Here is a 21345-nt window from a genome sequence, read left to right as displayed (position 1 = left end):
TAAAATACCTGCCGCCTCCTCCTGTGCTTTCAGAAAATTTTACTCTAATATTTATTTCACTGGCTTACACAGAATTTCCTCCCATTTAAAACATAAGTTGTTAATTATTTCTGGGTTGTCATGATCAACTCCCCTCCAGCTATTAAAATGTACTTGCATTGTAGTTTTATTATTACTTGCAAAATATTGGAAAAAAATAATTTTGCTAGACAGTTAAATTTGAAATAAATATTGACTTGGCTATGCAAATGGCTCTTTTATGTTAATCTCCTGCAAATATTCAAACGGTGTAGTTTTATGAGAAAAAGCACTCATAAAAACAAATCTTTATCAATATTCCCTGAAAGTGAATTTTGAGTTGTACACTTGAGCCTAATCTTTGAAAGTCATGCTGTGTGGGTTAGTCCACATAGATCACTGCATGAAATGGCAAAAATAGTAGCATGTGACTAATCAATGCTGCATGAATAAAAGCTAATATTGGTATAAGCTGTTTGCAAAAGCCAGATACAAATGAAAGCTTTGGATGCATTGCAAAATTCTTTACAGTTTTTCAGAATGCTTTATGAACAGAAGACAAGGTAATATTAAATTAAAATATTATTTAAAAGGAATTGTGATAAAGGCAAAACACCCATGCTGATTTTGGTAGAGAAATGAATTCCCTTAAATTCTACATATAATCTTAAGGAATTATTTTAAGTTGTAAGTTGGTATTGGACCATATAAATATAAAGCATACATGCACAATAGTACACTGTTTGTGGAGACTAGCTGTGTATTATTGCAGTTTTGAATAAGTGTATTGTAGCATTCCCTATCTACCTTTATCCTTTTTTCTCTCCTAAAAGAACGTAACAGCTGCAAAGTCAAGCTCATTGAAGTTTGGAAAAGGTAATGCTAAGTTTGCCCTGTATGCAAACTTAACAAGTCCCTGGTGTTTTATCACCTCCAACAAGATGCTCCACTGATTTCTACTGAGCATGTGGAAACTGACATTTTCAGTGCTTATAGTCTGATTTTTAGAAAGAAGACTTCTAAATTCAAATCCCTGCTCCAGAGCACAGAAGCTTCAGAACTATGGTTTTCAAAATTTTCCAGTCGGGGCACACCATTGCATAACAAACTAAGCTTTACAGGTAGCTGGTTTCTTTTCCTGAAAAGTTTTGGATAACCCTAACTATTTGTCATGAACAGGGTGTTGAGTCATTAGGATCAGACTCCAGATTATGTCAAAATTTTCTGATGCAGGACAGATTCTCAGATGGGATCTGTGTGGCTGACAGCACCTCAGTGAAAGGCTTTCTTTTCTGAAGAGATGAACAGTTGTAACTGTAAAAGCTGAAGCACTCAAATTGGATCACTTCGTGTGCTACCATTCTAATTCTCTGAAATGGGCATAATAAATCCTTCACAAGAATTCATTTCAAAATAGTAGCACATTTTCTTGGATTCTAGAAATCTCTGCATGTATACAATATAAATGTTTTCATACATACATTAAATAACCCTCCAAACACTCCTGTGAAATGGATGCATATTATTTCAAAATCATTCTCAGGTTGTTTGTGCTACAGTGTATATAGCACACCTGTTGCTGATTGTAAAAGGCTTTGGATGCTTTCTAATCTATTTAACCTCCTGCAGGTAGTTAATTCATTATATTCCTGATGAACAATGGTGTCCTTGACAAAAATGAAATGATCCTTGACCTGGGTAATTGCACAGTGGCTTGCAATGTGATTTTGCAAGGTTTGTGCTGCTGTCTTGTGTAATCAAATGTATGAATTATGTAACCCTCTTCTGGTCTGGTTTTCCTTGGGGATAGAGGGTGCAACATGAGTCAGTGGGGCCTATTTCCTAAACTGAGCACTGGCTATGTAAGACACTAATCGGGAGGCGTTGGGGCTGTCAAGCATTTGCAGAATAAAACAGATGAGTGCATTCTGCAATGAAGTGTGTAGGTGCCCTGACTTTCTTTTGGTATCCTGTCTGACCTGCAAGGATTCCTGGAACAGGCATTGCTGGTCACCAGAAAGAGGTGTGTCAGGACAAAAGCAGAAACTGATTTTTATATTTCAGAAATGTCAAGTAGTATTTACAAGTCATAGTCAGATATCTTTGGCTCCTTGGCTACTCAGTAAGTTCTCATTTTGGTCAGGCTATGCTCCATGATTCACAGTCATTTTAATTTTTTTTGGATGTTGTGAGATGTTAACTAACATCTAGGATTTTATTATTAAGTCGTTTTCTGCCTGTTCTCTTTCCATGGTGTTTTTGGAGACCTGTTTTTGTTCCTTATGTGCAAACGCTCCTACTGTCATATTGTCGGCTGTGTCATGGTCACCTATGGTCTTACTATGGTACTTCTGTAGCAGTATTGTGTGCTGTGACCATGCCTCAGACCAGTGTCCCTCCCCCAACCCATTCCTTCCATGGTAAACAAAGTTCTTTACATTTGAATACTCTGGGGAAAGAATTTTGACTGGAGAGCTAAAATAGTTTAATGACTAGCGGACACGAAACAACAGTACAGTGACTGACAATACATTAGCTAGAATTGCCATTTATCTTCTATGACTTTAGGAAAAATATCTGTATTAAAGAAGAGATGTGCCTGGGACAGTGTAGGATTTTGCTTGATGCAGGATGAAGATCATCTTAATATGCACTAAGAGTTATGACAGAGGAGGGTTTGTTAGCAATTGCGTGTGTCACTGGAGAATCCTGTTGGTACATTGCTAGTTGAAGTCCTAACATGCCAAGATCACAAGTTACTTGAGGCTATTTCAACTAAATTGTCAGGAAAGATACCAACCAGGTTGCAGTTCATATAACTTCCACTGCAAAGATGAATTTTATAGATGCTTCATATATCTTCAGGAAATGTATTAATTGGAGCTACTCTGTCTAGAAATACATACAATCAACCTATTGTATCTCATGCTCAGCTCACTGATGACAACTCTGCTGTTTTGTTTGTGTTTGCTTTGCACGGCCATATCAAATGGAAAAATGAGATTCATGTCAAAAATGCCTGAAGGTCCTGCCAATGTTTCTTCTTTGCATTATTTTGAAGTGATGTTATTACTACAACACACATTGGCTGTACTTAGTGCTTAAAGTCAGTATTCAAAAGCTTGATGTAGGTATATCCAGTGCTGGTTAGGACACACACCTTTAGGCCTTGATGTAGCTTCTCATAGATCAGTGCAGCTGAAAAAAGAAAAGAAAAGAAAAAGCCTCAGATAAATAGCTGAAAGCTACCTGAGCTATAACCTCACAGATGAGAAAATGGAAGAATGTTTTAAAGGTCTGTAAAATTTGCAAATCACAACCAATTTGCTGCTGTATAGGTTGTGCGTTTGGTCACAGAAGCAGAGGATGATGTGTATGAGGAAAATACACTTATGCTACAACCCTTACTCTGCTCTTTCTCTGTGCTCTTGAAAATACAGAAATCGGAAGACAGATTCAGTGTGCCTAAAAGAAAAATTAATTCCTCTTTCTCTCCTTGCACGTGGAAAACAGCTAAAATCTGCACCAAAATCAGGCATAGAGCCAAGGGTGCCACATCCTGGCCGCGAATTTCTTGCTTTCCAAACCTTTAAATGACAGGGCTGAGCGGAGGTGGCCTACAGCTGCCTGCCTGCCATGTCACATCCTGTGGGGATCCACTGCTGCCTGCCCACCATGTCATGTCCCACAGGGACCCGGCCATGTCCTGCGGGGACCTGCCGCTGCCTGCCCGCCATGTCATGTCCTGTGGGGACCTGGCTGTGCCCTGCAGGGACCTGCTGCTGCCTCCCCACCACGACACGTCCCACGGGGCCCCTGCCATGTCACGTGGGGACCCGCCGCTGCCTGGCCACCATGTCATGTCCCACAGGGACCTGGCCATGTCCCGCGGGGACCTGCTGCTGCCTGCCCGCCATGTCATGTCCTGTGGGGACCTGCTGCTGCCTGCCCGCCATGTCACACCCCATGGGGTCCCCACCATGTCACACCAGGACCCTGCCACACATCGCAGGCTTCCCTGACCCTGAGAGAGCCAGGTGCTGCCCAGGGCCGCGCTACGTGTTTCGTACAGCGCGCGGGCCAGCTGGAGGCTGCGCAGCTGATCCGGCGGGGCGTCAGTGAAGGCTAAAAGCCCGTGCGGGGGGCAGACCCGCAGCACCACCGCGGCGCGTTGCGCTGCGCGCTGCTGCTTTAAAATTAGGTATGCGGGCGAGGCGCGGGCCCGCCCCCGCAGGGGCGCGCTGGGAGGCGGGCGGCGGGCGGCCGCTGGCTGCCTGCGGGCGCTGCGCCGCAGGGGGGCCGGGGCGGGAGAGGAGGAGGAGGAGAGGGAGGGGGAAGGAGGACGGAGGAGGCCGCCGCGTCGCCAGGCAACGGCGGTCGGCGGTGCTGGCGGGGAGCCGCTGGGCGCCGCGCGGTCGCCTCCGGGGGCCGCGGCGAATAACGGTAAATCAACTTATTTATCGGCTGTCGCGCCCGGCCGCGGTACCTGCCCGTCGCGCCGGTGAGCAGCAGCGCAGGCGCTGGCTATTAAAAGATCCACATGGGACAGATGGGGATGTGGTTTTAATCAGCTTTGCTGAGAGGAGCTGCGTGAGATGGGCAGTGGGGTAAGGCATGGAGTGCGTTGTAAACTTGAAGGAATTATGTCATTTTATGTGGAAACCCAGAGGTCAACTCTTCCCTTTCTTTTTTTTTTTTTTTTTTTTTTTTCTTTATTGGCGGATTATGTGGGTTAGAAATGCAGGTGCTGGAAGTGCGTAACTCCACTTTTTAGGTACCTTAAAACAGAGCTGTTGGGGTGACGCTCTGCATAGCCTACAGGTATGGATGTAAAGCTGGGGTAAGCACTGGGGGATTATAAATGCAAAGTTTGGTGAATTGCGTTAAAACTATTAGAAGATACGTTCAGGGTGTTTGATGCCTAGGTTGCCTGCTGAAGCTTACTATCGTATTCTGTCTTTATTATTTTAAAGTACAAAGCTAAGCATGTGCTTTGGGTGCCATGCGTAATGGATCTGGGTTAAATTCTGCTTTGCTGTGAATGCGTACAAGTTCACGCAGGCCTAGTCCCATTGGCCTTCTTCAGAGAGGTGTCCTGGCCTTAGCTAGCTAAAGTTTAAAGATTTGGCCTGTTGGCATAAAGGTGAAGGAAGCGTTTTGCCTTAGGATTCCTGCAGAGCATCCGCTGTGCTTGTGGGAAATGGTGCATTCCCCCTGTGGACCCTGTCTGTTTTCTGTGGTTTGCAGGTACCAGCTGTCACCCGCCTGTGTTTCACTGACCAGCAGACATAGATGTCCTCTGCGACGGAGCCCTTGCATCGGTGTTTTGAAGATGAAACACTATATAATCTCTTAAAGCACGCCACCTGAGGATATTGCTACCAACATGGACATCATTATTTATTTACAGATGCTTTAATCAGGAAGAGCTTTTTTGTAAACATGAATTGCTGGGCTCTTTCCTTAAGGTGTCGTTTCTTGTTTCATGCTATTGAAACATTAATCTTAACTCACTATGACTCCTTTCTGTTGGTCAGCTCTCAGGGGCATTTCCCTAGGCTAGAGAATGTGGGAGCTTTCAAGAATGTGTCAGTCGTGCCAACTCAAGCCACTTGTGGGCTGCCAGACCGAGGTACTTTTTGTCAAAGCTCAGTTGCTGTTGAAAGTATTATGTCCTGTACCCAGAGGTTTTGTGTTCAGGAATGCCCATACAGGTCTTCACCTTCTTCCTACAAGCTGCTCCTTTCAGAAGGCCTTGGTACCTGTATCACAGAAGACAAAAGGGACTTGCATCCGGGGTCCTTCAGCAACACTCCAAGCTTTATTTTTCATAATCACAAGGATTGCTTCTCTACTCCTCGTTCACTGAGGCTTGCAGTTTCATTTACGTTAACTGTATGGTTGAAACCTGAGCAAGAAGGTGTAATGTAAGTAGTATTGCAGGTGTTTACTTTCCTGATGCTCTTAGAAAAATTGATCATTGTAGTCACAGTCATTATTAGCAAGCTATTTAAAATTTTAAAAAGGTACAATGAGAAACTATGACATTTTAAAGCTGTATTTGGGTTGGAGTCTTCACAAGTGTCAGGACAAGTAGGATCAGTTTCTGTAGTGCTGATGCATATGATAGTCCCTTTATTTTCAGTGGAACTATTCATACACAACATGCATGTTTATCCTTTAAAGTGTAAATCTGTGTTTTTAATTCATATTTTTTCTTCTAAAAGCTGCTGGAAAAACATGTTGTCAAGGATTTGTGCTGTTGCTGTTTTCATGATGGAAAAAATGATTTTAAATTTTAGGAACCCCCTAACATGAGTTTATTCCCTTAAAAAAAGAAAAGCAAACAAACTCCCAAATCTCACGAAATGAATATTTTAGTACTATAAAAGGGCAATCTTCTAAATTTTTCTGGAAGATCTGTGTTGACAAATTAGAGCTCACATTCATACTGCAAAAAAATATTCCATTATTTAAGCTGTTTGTGCAGTTTCACAAAGTGTTCACCAAATGAACGTAACTAAATGTGGTTCTTCCCTTGACTGCCTACATGTCACATTTTTAGCAAATATGACTTTGTTATAAGTGGTCTTTCAGCTTGACTGTGCCTGACTATAATGAAAAGTCTGTTTTCAGAAAAAACATCACAAATCCTGCAAAAAAGTTCACTTTATCTATCATAAAAATGCACAGCTGCCTCCTCTTCCTTCCCCTGGTTATGCAGATCCTCTTTAAAGTGAAGCACATACAAAGTATAGTACATTCCTTCAGAGCATGTGTCACAAATATTTTTGTACTTGTTCTTTTAACTTATTCTTAAAATGAAAATAATGGTGTGCTCTATGCATCATTCTTGATACCTATTTTGCATGCTACTCTGAAATACTAACTTTCTGTCTAGGTGGGTGAAAATCACTAGAAATAATAGGAACATTTAAGATTGCAGTCTGCTAAATGCATGAATAGTTACCTTAAAAAAGAAAAAAATCAACCTAGCTATAATCTTCACACTATTGAAATTGTTGTGGTCATTGAGAGAGAATAAATGTGAGCTCTACCTGGCAAAAGTGACTTTAATTTGAGCTTAAGTTAAATCACCTCAGCTGAAGGAATGTGTGAAGGAATTTCTGGAGCTTTGGCCTAGTGTATTTTAAAAGGCAGCATTCTCCATACAGTGTTTGAATCTTGAACATCAGACAGTCCATTCCTGGGGTTGTCTTCCATCATGAGTTTGTGTGCATGGATATGTATCAGATTATTGTTTAGCAGAGCTCGTGCTTCACTTGAAGCAGAGAAATCCTGCTGATTTCCAGGCAAGCTGTTGCAATGATATGTTGAGTGAGATCTGTGGAACTGTTTTGTCAATGGGACAGGCTATTCCTTGTGTGGAACGTAAAACAATCAAATATATGTGCCTTGTTCTAACTTACTAAGTGCTGTGCAGAAAGAGGGCTCCACTGAGGTCTGATTGTACATGGACTTGTGTAGAACTTTACCATCCTATTGTTACTGTGTTGTTATGTGCACAATGTAAATGTTCTTTTTCAGTAGGTTTTATAGATCACTTTAAAATTTAGATGTGTTATTTAATTTTTAATAGATCACTTCCTTCTCCTGCTGTGTGAGATTGCTGCTACTCAACATGTAGAAATGACAATGGTATGGCCCAGTCCTGAAAAACTGAAGTTGGACAGTAATCTGTCCAGTGGACCAGATGATATGCTCTCTTCCAGATTTTTTTATTCAACTGTCCAGTGTTACACTGTCCATGTAAATTTTCCTTCCTTCACAGAAGGAATACAGGATACCAGTTTGGGGAAGTTATAGACCTACATGAAGAAAGAAGAATTATGGTTGCCTACTGCTCTTGACTAGAAGATAAAAGAGCTGAAATCTGGCAAGAGGGGATCAATGTGTATGTGTACATGTTAGTTCATAGATAACAGCTGATTAAACTGGTACAGCAGCAGAGAGAACTTGGGACAAAAGTTTGTTGCATTATCAGGAGTGGAAGCCTGGTGTACTATATATAGGTGTATTGCACACCATATTGCATGGTTAGTTCATCTAGAGATTCAAGCTAGTTCAGGTGTTTTGGGCAGCATAGCCATGGATGGTGTAGAGATGTCTGTGCTATAAGCACTTGCAGAAAGCTAGTCAGCCACTCTGTGCCACACAAATAGCCACTGAAGCTTGACTCGGAAGGCATCCTACAAAAGAGAAATGGCCTAACAGAGTGTTAAGATAATTATATATTTTTCTTCTAATTGTATTGGTTTAGTGAGTCCTCCAGGTTGTTAGAAGCAGTTAGATTGGTCAGGTGTCCTATGTTTTGCAGTCCCTGATGGTTTCCTTTGTTTTGTTTGAAGTCATCCATGAGAGAGACCTTTTAAACCACATATCTCAGCAGAGGGACTTCAATGGACTTGAAGCCATTTGAACAGAGTCTTTGTGCTGCAGCCTGACAACACCAGGAAGATGGGCCAGAACCCTCTGCTTGTTTTACAAGTAGAATAATTGAAAATTTAACAAGATAGTTCAGTTACTGACTAACTCCTCTGACATTAAGTACAGCAGACCCACAGTTTTTGGATTTGCCATACCATTGCACTTCTCTGTGCTGAATGTAAAATGCTCTGGCTGCTAGAGAGAGCTAAGGAGAGAACCCGGGAGTCCTGGTATATGACACCCCATTGCCACCTCAGGAAGACTGCAACATTCCTCAGTTAGGGATGTGCTCCTGCAAGAGAATAACAGAATTTTTCTGCTGGGAGTTACTGTGCTTATTGAAGTGGGAAATACTGACACAAGGATCCAAAGTTTGAGGGCCCTTAGAAGTTCATGACTTTCAGGGAGACATATATATGTGGGTAACTAAAGACATGAAGGAGAACTTTCTTCATCAGTTTCATTTACTAAGGTTCCTTATGGGAATCTGGGAAAGAATATGCTTTCATAGAAAGGGAAGACAGGTCATGTTACGGATTTATTTATTTATTTTGAAACCCCAATGTTATTCTAAGATGTATGGTATAAATATTTATGGGTATGCTTTCAAGTTACTACATTTGGAGGTCTTGAAGAAAAGCAAGAGAATAGTGAGAAAACACATTTGTAAGTCACATTTGTTCAATCTTTATTTCCATTTAGGCAGAAGTGCAGTAAGTGAGCACAGCTCTTCCCCCTGAATTGTTCTTTCCCCAAGCTTCCTCTCAGGCTGCACGCTCATCAGTTAATCTAAATGCTTTCAGTAAGCCTATGCATAGAATTTAGTATACTATAGGAAATGCATGATAACTACTAGAAATAGAATAGGATAAGAATACAAGTAAAAGCTTAGCCCATATGTGTAATCATTACAGGAAGCATATACTGATTTAGCTTGAGTTGGGCTAACTGGAAGTTAGGTAACCACAAAGTATCGGAGGTGAGAAAGAAATGAGCTGGGGCTTCCTATGCACAGAAGGGTCAGGTGGAATGGTCTGATTGTGAAGTAGGCATTAGGTGTATTATTTTAACTTTACTTTATATAAATTCAGATACTGTCCATTACTGATTAGACTGAAGGAGAGAATTGCCTTAAGATACCATACATCTGACTTTTTTTTGAACCTGTGTTCATGCAAATGTTCCATCCTTGTGGGTGTTCCAAACTATTGTTGAAATTTACTCACTGAAGCCTATAAAGTTGAGCAAGACTTTTTCCTCCAAATAGAATAGTTCCCTATTTGTCTTTTCTGAGGTGATTTTTACCTTGATTTTTAAATACCTGGTATTTCTTCATATGTTTACTTTTATTTTCATTTCTTATTTGCATAATTAGCAGTTGCTTTAATTTCATATCTTGTATTACATGAATTTGCTGTGTCATATCTGTACTGCCTTGCTCTGTACTCAGTTTATTGCATGATTAGATTAAGTAAAAGTATTTGTTGCTACCATGAAAGCCTACTCTCCCTAAATAGGGCAGTTTCACTAGAGAGTCATGGTTCCCAGTTAATATATGGGGATCAGCAGTGCATCCTCACTAGACTCTATAGAATATTTTTCATTTTGAAAGCTGACGTGTGGGTTTGTTTGGTTTGCTTGTTCTCCTTTGCACCCCACCATTGTGAATTACTGTCAGAGATTGGCTCTGTGGGGCTGCAGGTTACCAGAAGTCTGAAACTTCACAAATACTGGTTTTTCTTTATAAACATGGCTGGAATGGAAAATAGTACTCCTAGTCAGAAGCAATGCTTATGCCTGTTTTGCATCTGTTAGCATGATTTTTTTCTTCTTCTGCCTCCTCTGTTTTTTACCTTTCTTGATTTCTCTCTTTCAATAGTAAGTTATAATTCACGTTTGTTGTTTCCAGTTTTCCAAGTGAGGTACATCAAGGTCACTTCCCTTCTTAAAGTCATGACACCTGTGGGGATGAAAAAAAATGTGGGGATGTTTGTTTTAGATAAGTAAAATAAACAAAAAATGGATTATCCAATTATTGTTTATCCGGGAACTGGCTAAATCCAGTTCCTAAATATTTTGCTACTTAGCTGAGCCTTCCCTCACATTTATCATCTAGCAAAACTAGCATGTTTACAAGCAAACTGTGTATTGAAAAGACTTATCAACAATATATTAAGAAATATGTTTTTAGGAAGCATTGGAAAATAGTCTGCATTCTGCAGGTTGTTTTACTGACAACATTCCAACAGACTAAAATGGTAACAGTTAAAAATGAATTCAGTTTTCTCTTGGATTTAAATGTGAATCGATGAATAATGGCAGTATCAACGAACAGCCTTTCTGATTCTTTTCTTTTGTAAATATATGTTAATGAGGACTGAAGAAAGGCAAAGAAGTTTTTCAGTGGATAAGTCTTTTTTTTATGAAATACATCTAAGTAAATCCTGGTCTCAAATGAATTTTGTACACTTTTCTCTCCTGATTTAGTAGTGCATTAATTTACTCCGGTGTAACTGTTACAATATTTGGCTTCTCATAAGTAAGTTGGGACTGGATTTCTCAAGCAGCTGGAACTGAACGTAGGGTGTTTTTTTGGTGTTGTACTTATGATGGCTTTAGTAAATAAAATAAGTAGCCGTTTGACAAACATATATAGCCTTTGCTTTCTGAGGAGCCTTGGTATTGTGGTGACCAGTTTGGAAAAACTATTTGAACAGCTAGATATGCAACGTGGCTTGCTAGAGGTGATGTTCTTTGTCCATATTGCATTTGATATTGATGTGAAATCTCAGCGGAAAAGAACTAAAAAGTGGCTGGATACCCTTATGCCTAGCTCTGGTTCCAGTAGGTTGGAGAAAGGTTGTGTCAGAGGGACAGTATAGGAAAAGCTTCTGTTGTTGCTACTGTAGTTGGATTGATTAGGTGGAAAAATAGAAGATTTATTTCCAGAAGATGTCATTCATAGTACTTCCGTAGGTATATTACATTTGCTTCATTGGAACAAGAAAAGTGTAAGCGTCTCAACAGGATGCAGCGTTGTGCAGCTTTGTAAGAAAAGTGCAGCAGAGAACTTAATGAGGCGGAAGCTTAAATATTAGTTTTAACAGCAATAGCCAGCCCCTGTGTTTTCTGTCATGGAACCCTGAAAGAAGAAGTGAAATGAGGGTGAATGCATTAAAAAAAAATATATGTATATGTGACAGATTAAGAAAGAAAATGTTTGTAAAAATCATTTTCTGTTTAGTACATCCGGTGACTTTCACTGTCACTGAGCATCTTCTCAAGAGCTGTATTTTTAACATTTATTTTAATACATTCTGGTTGGCATCACTTTACAAGATAGCACCTTGGCGAGATTGTGTATATATATGTGTGCCTCTGACCTTATGTTGTTTTTCTTGGTTATTTCCAAAGGTGTGTGATAGAAAAGGCTATTGATGGGCAGACTGTGTTCAAACTCACAATCTCTGAGAAAGAGACCATGTTTTATTATCGCACAGTAAATGGTTTGCAGCCACCAATAAAAGTAATGACACTGGGAAGAATTCTTGTGAAGAAATGGATTCATCTTAGTGTGCAGGTGAGTAAAATAAAAAGAATTTAATATTTGTTGAAACACAGCATTTGTGTGAGACTAGTAAAACAGTATAAATATTTGCGCTAGAAAGGGTAAATTGAGTGGTGTAGCTGATAACTCTGAGTCTTGTAGGTAAGGATCTTAATTTGAGGGGCCAGTTTTGAGGCAATTGCTAATTTAGCACTGGAAATAAATGCTGTGCACACATTCAACTTAACAAGCAAGACTGAAAACTCTCAGTCCTAAGAACACTGTTGCTTGGGGTGAAGAAAATCTGCTTTTTCTGATGTTAATGAGTCTTGGGTCTCGAAGATGATTCCTCGTCTATACACACAAATATACTTACCTTGTAGAGGTGTGCCGCATTTTGTTATAAACACTTCTTACAGCACATATAATTAAACATGTAACAATTTTGAAGGATCAATTAGGCTAGTAAGTTACAAAACTATTACCTCTTATTTTAAAAATACCATTCAGAATTGTAAAGACACAATCTCTATGTTCAAAAAATCTTTTGTTGACATAACTTTTTAATAAGTATACAAATATCCACTGAGGATAAAGCAAAATTGAGTTTGTTTAATTTTAAACTGTATATAAAAAAATCAGTAAACAAATACAGTGGAAAGTAAGGACATTTGGTTATTTGCATGTCTTAATAATTCCCAACAGACGCTCTAGTAAATTCTGTTTGTAAGTCAAGTTCAACTAATAATTAAAAGCTCTAACTATCAGGTATTGAAATGTTTATCTTCTTTCCTTCATTTCCTTTATCTAGTCTATTAAATTTTGTTTGGTTTACAGCACAATCAAAGAATAGTTCTCCTGTTTTCTTGAAACTTGCTAAAAGGTATTGTCTGTGATCTGGATTTTTAGTGCTGATCTTGTCACTCGTAAGAAGTATATAAGCTGAAGTCTTGAATTTTTTGCAGTTTCTTTTTTCCAGGATAACATTATGGTAGTGTGAATAAGATTTTGGCTGTTGGATTAAAAGAGTGACCTTAAGATAGAACTAATGAACTTTACACTTCAGACACTCCAAGGGTGCTATGTTAGTGCTGTTGCTGTGAGCTGCATTTTTCTTTCTTTTTTTTTTTTCCTCCCTAATCTCAGAAACTGCTATAGAGCCTGCGATAGCAAGGTGAAGAGTGAAGGGGCTAGATTTAAATACACATTTTAATTCATATTACAGAGCACTCCCTAGAATTTTGTCCTTTTGTTTCTTTGGGGAAAGTAGTCCAATGTATAGTAGCAGAAAAGAAGTGTAGCTTCTAGAGCCTTAGAGGCACTACAGATTTAATACCTTCTCTAGGTTTCTGAGATCAGGACAGAACTTCACATTCTGTGATCTGTAGTATTGTAGGATTCGACTTTCCATTAAAGACGATGGTGGCTGCAGCATGTTCCTTTTAGAACTAGGTTTGGCTATCAAACTTCAGGCACAGTTTTAAATATTTTTGCAAACTTTTAGCAGGTGTCCAAAAGCATTTTTCTATAAATGGAGGCATAAATGAAAAATGACAGCGTAAGAGAGATTGAACAAATTCGTGCAAAAGTAGCGTTCACATGAAAGTGAACATATCTTCAGACAATAGTAATATTTGACAATGATAAGATCGTTTCCAGATATTTATAGATTGAAGCTTTGTGCTACCTTCCAAATACAGGTGTTTCCTTAAGCTGTTTAAAAGGCATTCTGAAGATTAAAGTACTATGCAGTTTTATAGGCATTAGTAATTTTAGTTAAAGGCAGTAGGAGACCCTGGAGTTTACAACCAAAAGTACAAAGCAGCTGAACTTAGAGCAAGTTAGTGATTTTTGACTTCTGTGACTACCCAGCCTTCTCCCCAGGCAATGACTTGGCAGTGGGTGGTATGTCTCTGTACTATGCTGTGGAGTAGAAATCCTTATGTGAGCTATAGGTGAGATAAAGGGTAAAGGCAGCAGGGCTAGCTGTGGCAGAGTGGAATAATAAGTGTGCTTACTACTACTTCTAGTTTTTCCAGGTAAATGAGATCATGTAGACATTTGTGCTTTTCTGTTGAGGCAAAAACCTGCCTGTGATACCTATAAAGGATTAGGGATCTCAGTTCTGTATCACTGTTTGTTGTAGGTATATCTTTATTTTTTTTAGCAAAGACAAGCCCTAGGACTGAACTCTGTGGCTGTTAAATTAAGATAGCTTGAGGTCTTCCTCCAGCCATGCTGGTTTTGAAGTGCTTATAGTCATAAAGTTATCAGTGTAGTTGCTATATAACCTACTTCTATGGAAACAAACAAACAAAAAATCTAGCTTCAGTTTTCTCTGCATATTGTTATAGGATTGTTGTTGGATGTGAAATGTCATGTATGTATCTGTAATCTTCCATCACAAGCTATTCAGTTTAACTAAACTACGAGTAGATTCAACATCTTTTTAAGTACTGTACAGAATTTGGCAGGTGTCAAGGGAACATTGTTTGGCATTCTTTTTATTTGGGATCTTCCTAGAGCTCTGGTGCTGTACTGATGTAAAAAAAAAAAAAAATGTATTCAGGCTTTTTGCGAGCTTGCTTGATGTGATCTTTGGACTAAAAGAAAATGAAGTTTGTCAATGTTGTTTTATGGAACACCTAAATACTGTTCCTGGTAACACAGTTGAAAATGTGGAATGGATATCTTCATGCAATTAATGAAACTTGTATATGTGGAAAAAATGGAGCAAATAGCAACAATGCTATATTTGGAGTTACAGAAAACCTAAAATCTGTGAATCTGAATTTCAGGGGAAAAGTGATAGGATGAGATACTGCTATGCTAAGCAGAGTTTCACAGAAAGGAATGGTATTCTGCATGCGTGAACCACAGTAGGCACAAGCTCTTCAGATTCTTTTTTAAAAAATGTACTTTTACAATTTTCAGATAATATAATTCAGAGACAGGTGGTAACTGAAGATATATGTGGTAATGTCTCTTCTTATGAAAATGTTTTTCCTTCATGCAAAAGGTATAGGCATCTAACCTACTGACTGGCAGAATTTGATTTCCCAGAAGTTGAAGTTAGAAACATTAAATGCTGCAGGCTCATATTTAGACCTGATACTATAGATAATATAATTAGGATCTCTGACCTTCAATATACATGTATGTTTTCTAGTAGCTGAATGTTGGGTAGATCAAGTAGATCCGGTAGGCCCTCCCTGAGGCTTCTAAACTTTTAAGCAGTGTAGCTTTCCTCTTAAATTCTGTGATGATTTGAGTCTTTGTAAGAAATGTAGATGACAACAGTGGATCAAGATAGGTATCATGTTGATTTTATTGGAGGTAAACTTGATCAGATACTCTAGAGTATTACAAGGTGTTATTCAGGTGCCATGCACAGTATTGCATGTTTGTTTGGTAGATGGTGTGACTGTCTACTTTGAGGCTGGTTTGGTTGGTCTGGGTGTCTTTGGTTGGGGGAGAGGAAGAGGAAAGGTTTAGGGTGTGATCCATCATTGCTCAGCAACTGTGGGCCTGATCACAGCTATGTCTAATTCGGATGAGTCTGAGTCAGGACAAAATTTAAAAAGCCACATGATCAGCAAATACTAGGTCTTACTAATGTGGTTAGCAAGTAGGGGTACCTACTGGAACCCATCCCTAAGGAAAAAGCAATAATTGCTGGTTGGGCGCCAGGGAATTTATACCTTTTGTCTGTGGCAGGACACAGATGCTGTGCAGGGGCAGGTTGGCTGGCTGAGGGTGAGAGCACCCTTACTGTGCAGACCTGGTGCCTGCCTCTGAATCGGCCGCAACTGAGGAAGCGGGGATAGAGACAAAAGACTTTAAACGCCAAGTTGATGACTAGAATAACAACCAAGGGAGATTATGGGATTTGATCTTGGTAACAGTGTTCAGGGGAGATTGGTGAATTTTTGTGTTTGTTTTTGGCTGGTTTGTTGTATTTTGCAAAGAGTGGGTGTGTGCATGATGCAGCTGAGTGAGAGAGGGTTCTCTACCCAGGAGCTAGAGTCCAAGCCACTGTCTGAACACAGATATGCTTCGTATGAGACTGAAAGTCAAGCAATCAGTAAGAGCCTGCAAACAATGTTGTTGGTAGGAAAAACAGAAAAATTTGCGCATAAATATCACGTGACAGGCAACATGACAGAGGAGCTTGAAGTACTGGTGGCAGATGTGCAACAACTTACAGAGAGAGCATAAATATGGTGGGACAGCTGGTATGTTTGGAACCGAGGTATAAGAGCATATGAACTTTTCAGGAATAATAAAAATGAAATGGTGGAGTAGCACCAAATATTAATTAAATGACAGAAGGGTAAAAGGAAGGACAGCATGGATTAAAAAATTCTTTGGAATAAAATTCCAAAAGTGAGCGGAGGTAGGTGAGGAGAAGGTTAGTAAATGAATTCTATGGAGGTAATCTAGGAATTTAAATCCTCAGGCTTGGATTTCAATGTGTAATTTATAAGAAAGAAGAACTAAGAACTGTGTTGTTACAGAAACTTGCTCTCCTGTTTATACCTGGGAAATTAAAATTCTGCTAACAAGACCAGGCCCAAACATTCCTGTAGCTTCTGGATGAAAGGTTTCTTCATCAACTGGTCACTGAAATAAAGTCTGGATACCAGCTTTGTTAAGTGATGAAGGCATTATTAGATATTGGTCTTAAAAATAATATTTACCTGAGTATTCACAACTTGATTCAGTTGAAATAGAAGAATAAACAAAAATGTTTCTGTCACTATGCTTTTGGGTTTCAAAAAGGACAAACAGATAAGACTACCATAATAAAACAAGGTGAACTGATGAGCCCAGAGATTGAATGGAGAAAAGGCCTGAAAGTTCTTCAAAATAAAAATGATAAATTTAAGAGGAATCTGTGCCCTGAACTAGGGAAAAAGAATTGGAGAAATAGTACCCACACCTAACTGGGTGAATAAACACATTTGCAATTAGAAATGGCAGTCTACAAGCAGTGGGGAGCGGGGGAGCAAATTTGCAGAGAATGCTGTGTAGGAATAGAAATAAAACTGTAAAGATGTCAAACTGAATTAGACTTTGCAATGACTATTAAATGGTAAAAAGGTTCTTAAGATCTTATAGAAAAGAAGACAAGGCCCTGTGGAGTGAAGATGTGCTTGAGATTAAGGATGATTTAAGTAAGGTCCCTAAACTAAATAAATACTGTGCTTCTGTTTTTAATAAAGACAATAATAGTCATGGAGCAAAAATGAGCTGTATAACAGAAATGAAAATATGTAAACAGGAACAATCATAAAGTGGAAGAGACATGAATTAAGAAACTTATTGTTTATGTGCTGATGCGACTGGATTGTCTTTGTCCAAAAATTCTGAAATAACTGGTACATAAAACCCTTTGACAGTGGGGTATTTTATAAGAATCTAGCAAGTCAGAGGTGGTAATATAATGCTTACATTCAGGAAGAGGAGGGGAAAAAGGTTCTTGGCAGCTTCGGACCTATTTGTCTCCACACACTGGTGTATGAGGATTTAGAGTGCAGCTTTGAAGGAACAGACTGAAAAGCGGAGGTAAATGAAAAATGGGATAAAATACAACATGGATTTACCAAAGATAGCTCATCACAGTCTAACCTCTTAGCCTTTTTTTTTCTTCTTCTTGATCAGAAAACTGATTTTCAGGCAAAGTAAATGTGTCAGATTTCCTCTATCTGGACTTCAGTAAAGCATTGATATGACACCCCATCAGAAGCTGTAGAGTCGTAGGAAATCCCCTTGGGGAGGGGTGGCAACAGATACTGCTGAAAGGAATTTGCAGTCTTTTTTCAGGGATTACAAGCAAGTTAATTCCTGTAGGATTAGTCTTTGGAGTAGCCTTGTATTATATTTTTGTTAATGATCTTGGTGGAAGTATTAAGTGTATACTGATAAAACTAGCTGATAACGTAATGTGGAGAGGTGTCACTGGAGAGAGGACTGTTGAGATGCCATACAGGAAGAATGGAATGACTGAATGGAGGAGGGTAACAGACATGAAATAAAATTTGGTATTACAAAATTCAAAGTCAGGAATTTTGAAACCAGTAACAAAATCTTTTGCTAAGTACCTAATCATCAGAAAAATGACTGAAATAGTGGGTCAGGTGGTAATGATGAATAACTAGCATGATGTGGCCATGGAAAAGGCATGCATTGGGGGAATACAGCAGGAGAGGCATTTCTAGTAGCGAGAGTAAAGTATTATTGCTGTTGCTCCAGACTCTGAGATTTCACGTGGAATGTTGTATACAATTTCAGACATTCACGTTTAAAGAACACGAATCAGAACAGAGTTACTAGGCTTGCAATGGCCGTGAAAGGCTTCATGCAAGCCTTACAGGAGGTAACTTGGAGAATCTTCCCTTGGGAGTTAGCTATACTGAAGAGTAGGAGAACCTACAGTTTCCTTCTCTAAATGTGTTGTAGGGTAAACACCAGGATGGAAAAGGAACTATTTGAGATGGAAATTATGAGATGGTTCTACTAGGGCAGTCTGTGTCGGGAAAAAAACATTCTGATCAGATTAGTGGGGATAAGAAAATTCTATTTGAAAAAGAAGCTTAGTAACTTTCATGAAAATGATAACAGTGCATCCTGTAGGAGAAGATGGGATTTCCTACCACACCTTGTTCTTGTGTAGGTGTATTATGGGATTTTTTTTTCTTTTCCTGCAACATTACTAAAACAAACACTTTCAGCAGTATATTGGATGTAGGTCACTAATAGTCTTGAAATGAACTGGAAAAGCTACTTGGGACATCTGCTTGGTCTTTCTATATCAGTCTGAAAGTAAACTTCCTACTTTTAAATAGTTTATGCAGCCTTCTTAGTATGTGGTATATTGCTGACAGAGCTATTGGCTGTCCATTTCTTTGCTCTTTATACCTAATAAACATTTGAGAAAAGTCATCCTTGAATAGTTCTGCTGAGGTAAATTGAAGTGAATTTGCAACAAGAGTGACTTTTAACCATTTTTTTTTTCTACTTGTCAATTATTTCTCTGTAATGATGTGTGCTAGCTTTATTTTCCACTGCTTATGGTTTGTAAAGAAACTTATCTTTTTGTTTTGTAATTTCTAACAGGGTTTTTTTAACAGGTTGCTTAACAGTCCATAAACTCTGTGGGTTTTTTTGTTCTTGTTTTTTGTTTTTTTTCTTTTGAAATTACTAGCACTATTCTGGTTGATTTCAATAGGTAAGGGTCAAGTTCTTCAGGCTTCTGAATGTTTTAGAATCATTCTGTGTTTGATCTTGATTTACTAGTATTTATCAGTGTATCTTGGAGATGTATATTAACACAAACAGTGATTTAAGGTACACAATGAAGTAAACAATATATATAACCTTTAATTAAAAGAAACTGATATGCACTCAAATTGGTGTCTTAAAAATGAACTTTTAAAGAAAAAAACATTTGAAAGCATAGCAGTGCATAATTAAGGTCAGTTGTGTACCTCATTATCTCTGCATAGTGATACCAAAATCAGATCTGTGCCACTTAGTAACAGCGGCTCCACTGTGTATTTTCTTTCTCATATTCACTGTTAAGGGTCTGTCACTCTCCCTGTGATACTTCAGCATATATTCAACCAATTAAGAAGAGTGGGTTTTAAACATGAATTTTCAGATACATCCAAGGCTGCTGAAACGGGAGATTCTTTGACAACATGTCAGATTGATGTATTTGTTTCATATTTAGTGTCCACAATTATAAAAAATAATCTTTTTACTAGCCTTTATTTTGCCTGATCATATCTATGTAACTCTGCCATGTTTTGGCAGACAGTAGCACATTAAAAGCTTTATAAAGTAAGTTTAAAATCTAAATGCAGAGAGGTAACCATGACTGAATTACTCTCCTGGGAGCAAAATGCTCTTAGAGTGCCTATTGAAATCAGCATTATCATTTCAATACATGTCAAATATGAGTCATTTCCTAGTTTAGGCAAAATTTCTTTATAAATCTTTAAATCTTCCAGTTCTTTCAAGAAAAGGTTAAAGTACTTATGATTTAATGAGACCGCTTTACATCATAACTGTTTGACTATCAAGAGAAAACTTGTCCTTTCCAATTTGTAAAATCCTTTTATTTTCTGCTCAAGTTTTTGAATACTTTAAAAATTATATTAAAAGCCAAGAACCTGAGACTTAAAAGTGGGGAGGAAAATATTTACTATATACACTGTGTGTATATATTACTAAATATGGGGTTTTAAGTGTAGTGTATATACCCCGAGTTTAGTAAGAGTATAGGAAAGTAAGGAAGCCTTTTATTTAAGATTATTTTGATATTCTGCTTAAAGTCATCACTTCTTAATCATGAGAAGTGGTCTGTCAGTCCCAGAAAGGCAGAAGAGAGTTTGCATCAACTGCACATATCAGAACTTTTTGTCTACTAAATGCATTTATATGATGAAAATACTTAGGAGGATGAGGTCTGTCCATGTAGTTGTTGCTGTGCTCCCAACAAACAGCAGAAATAAACACGTTATACAGACTGTCACATGTTCTAGGAGTCTGTTTAGAGAACTGTTCTTGGGAAAAAATAAGCATAGCTCCCTGGGCAACTGGTTCGTCATATAGCGTCTGCTATGATTGCAGCCCATTCAGACATTGTGCTGAACTTGCAGCCTTGGGGTTCTTTGATGTAAATAACTTGCTGTACTGCATCCCGAAGTGCTGCTGTGGTGTGTGCCTCTTGTTTTCCCGGGCTGTGGTTACTAGAATGTAGTCTGCTTTGTGTTGATTTGATAGCCCTTTGTTATAATAACTTCAGCTCCTTGGGAAACAGGGGTATTTCCCAGCTGCCTCTATCTTCTCCCCACTTACACCATTTCTTAATGAAGACTTTTTCCTTCCTGAATATGAATTCAAGCAACTTCCCTGAGTATCTTCAGATTTAGACTTGCAGGCAACAACTGTCTGGGAGCACAAGACACGTAAGCTCACTAAGCCAGGATTTTAATATCAGAGAATACCAAAAATACAGTTTTGCCAATGCCATCTTGACTGCTCTGTTGGAAACTGCAAAGCTGAAAATCCTACCAAGGTCTGCACAGACTTCATATCCTGTACGGTGGGAATGGAATCAAGGCTTTGGGTGACCAGTGCTGAGGGTAGGTAGTACTGACAGTTCTGCAGAAACTGTCTGGTTTGTTTGGGAGAGATGAGATTTGAAATCCATCAGGTTTCAATTTGTTTTGCAAGCAGTTTGTTTCCTTATACAAAAATAAGTGGCAGAGAATTAAATTGCATTTTTAATAATGGGTGTAGTATGTTAGGAATGACTTGCTTTT

The 21345-nt window shown here is 38.8% G+C and overlaps 1 protein-coding gene across 1 annotated transcript in view; it reads left to right on the top strand.

Annotated features, from left to right (window-relative positions):
• Positions 1-5391: 5391 nt before the first annotated feature.
• USH2A (usherin) overlaps positions 5392-21345 on the top strand; it is a 407004-nt gene continuing 391050 nt past the window's right edge. Inside the window, exons 1-2 of the mRNA XM_064509686.1 lie at positions 5392-5945; positions 11881-12046. Of these exons, the coding sequence (XP_064365756.1) occupies positions 5461-5945; positions 11881-12046 (651 nt within the window). The 5' untranslated portion in view covers positions 5392-5460. The remainder of the gene's footprint in view (positions 5946-11880; positions 12047-21345) is intronic.

The sequence above is a fragment of the Dromaius novaehollandiae genome, chromosome 3, assembly GCF_036370855.1.
Source record: "Dromaius novaehollandiae isolate bDroNov1 chromosome 3, bDroNov1.hap1, whole genome shotgun sequence".
Lineage (NCBI taxonomy): Eukaryota > Metazoa > Chordata > Aves > Casuariiformes > Dromaiidae > Dromaius > Dromaius novaehollandiae.
The sequence above is the reverse complement of the archived record's forward strand: the minus strand, read 5'-3'. Positions and strand labels throughout refer to the sequence as shown.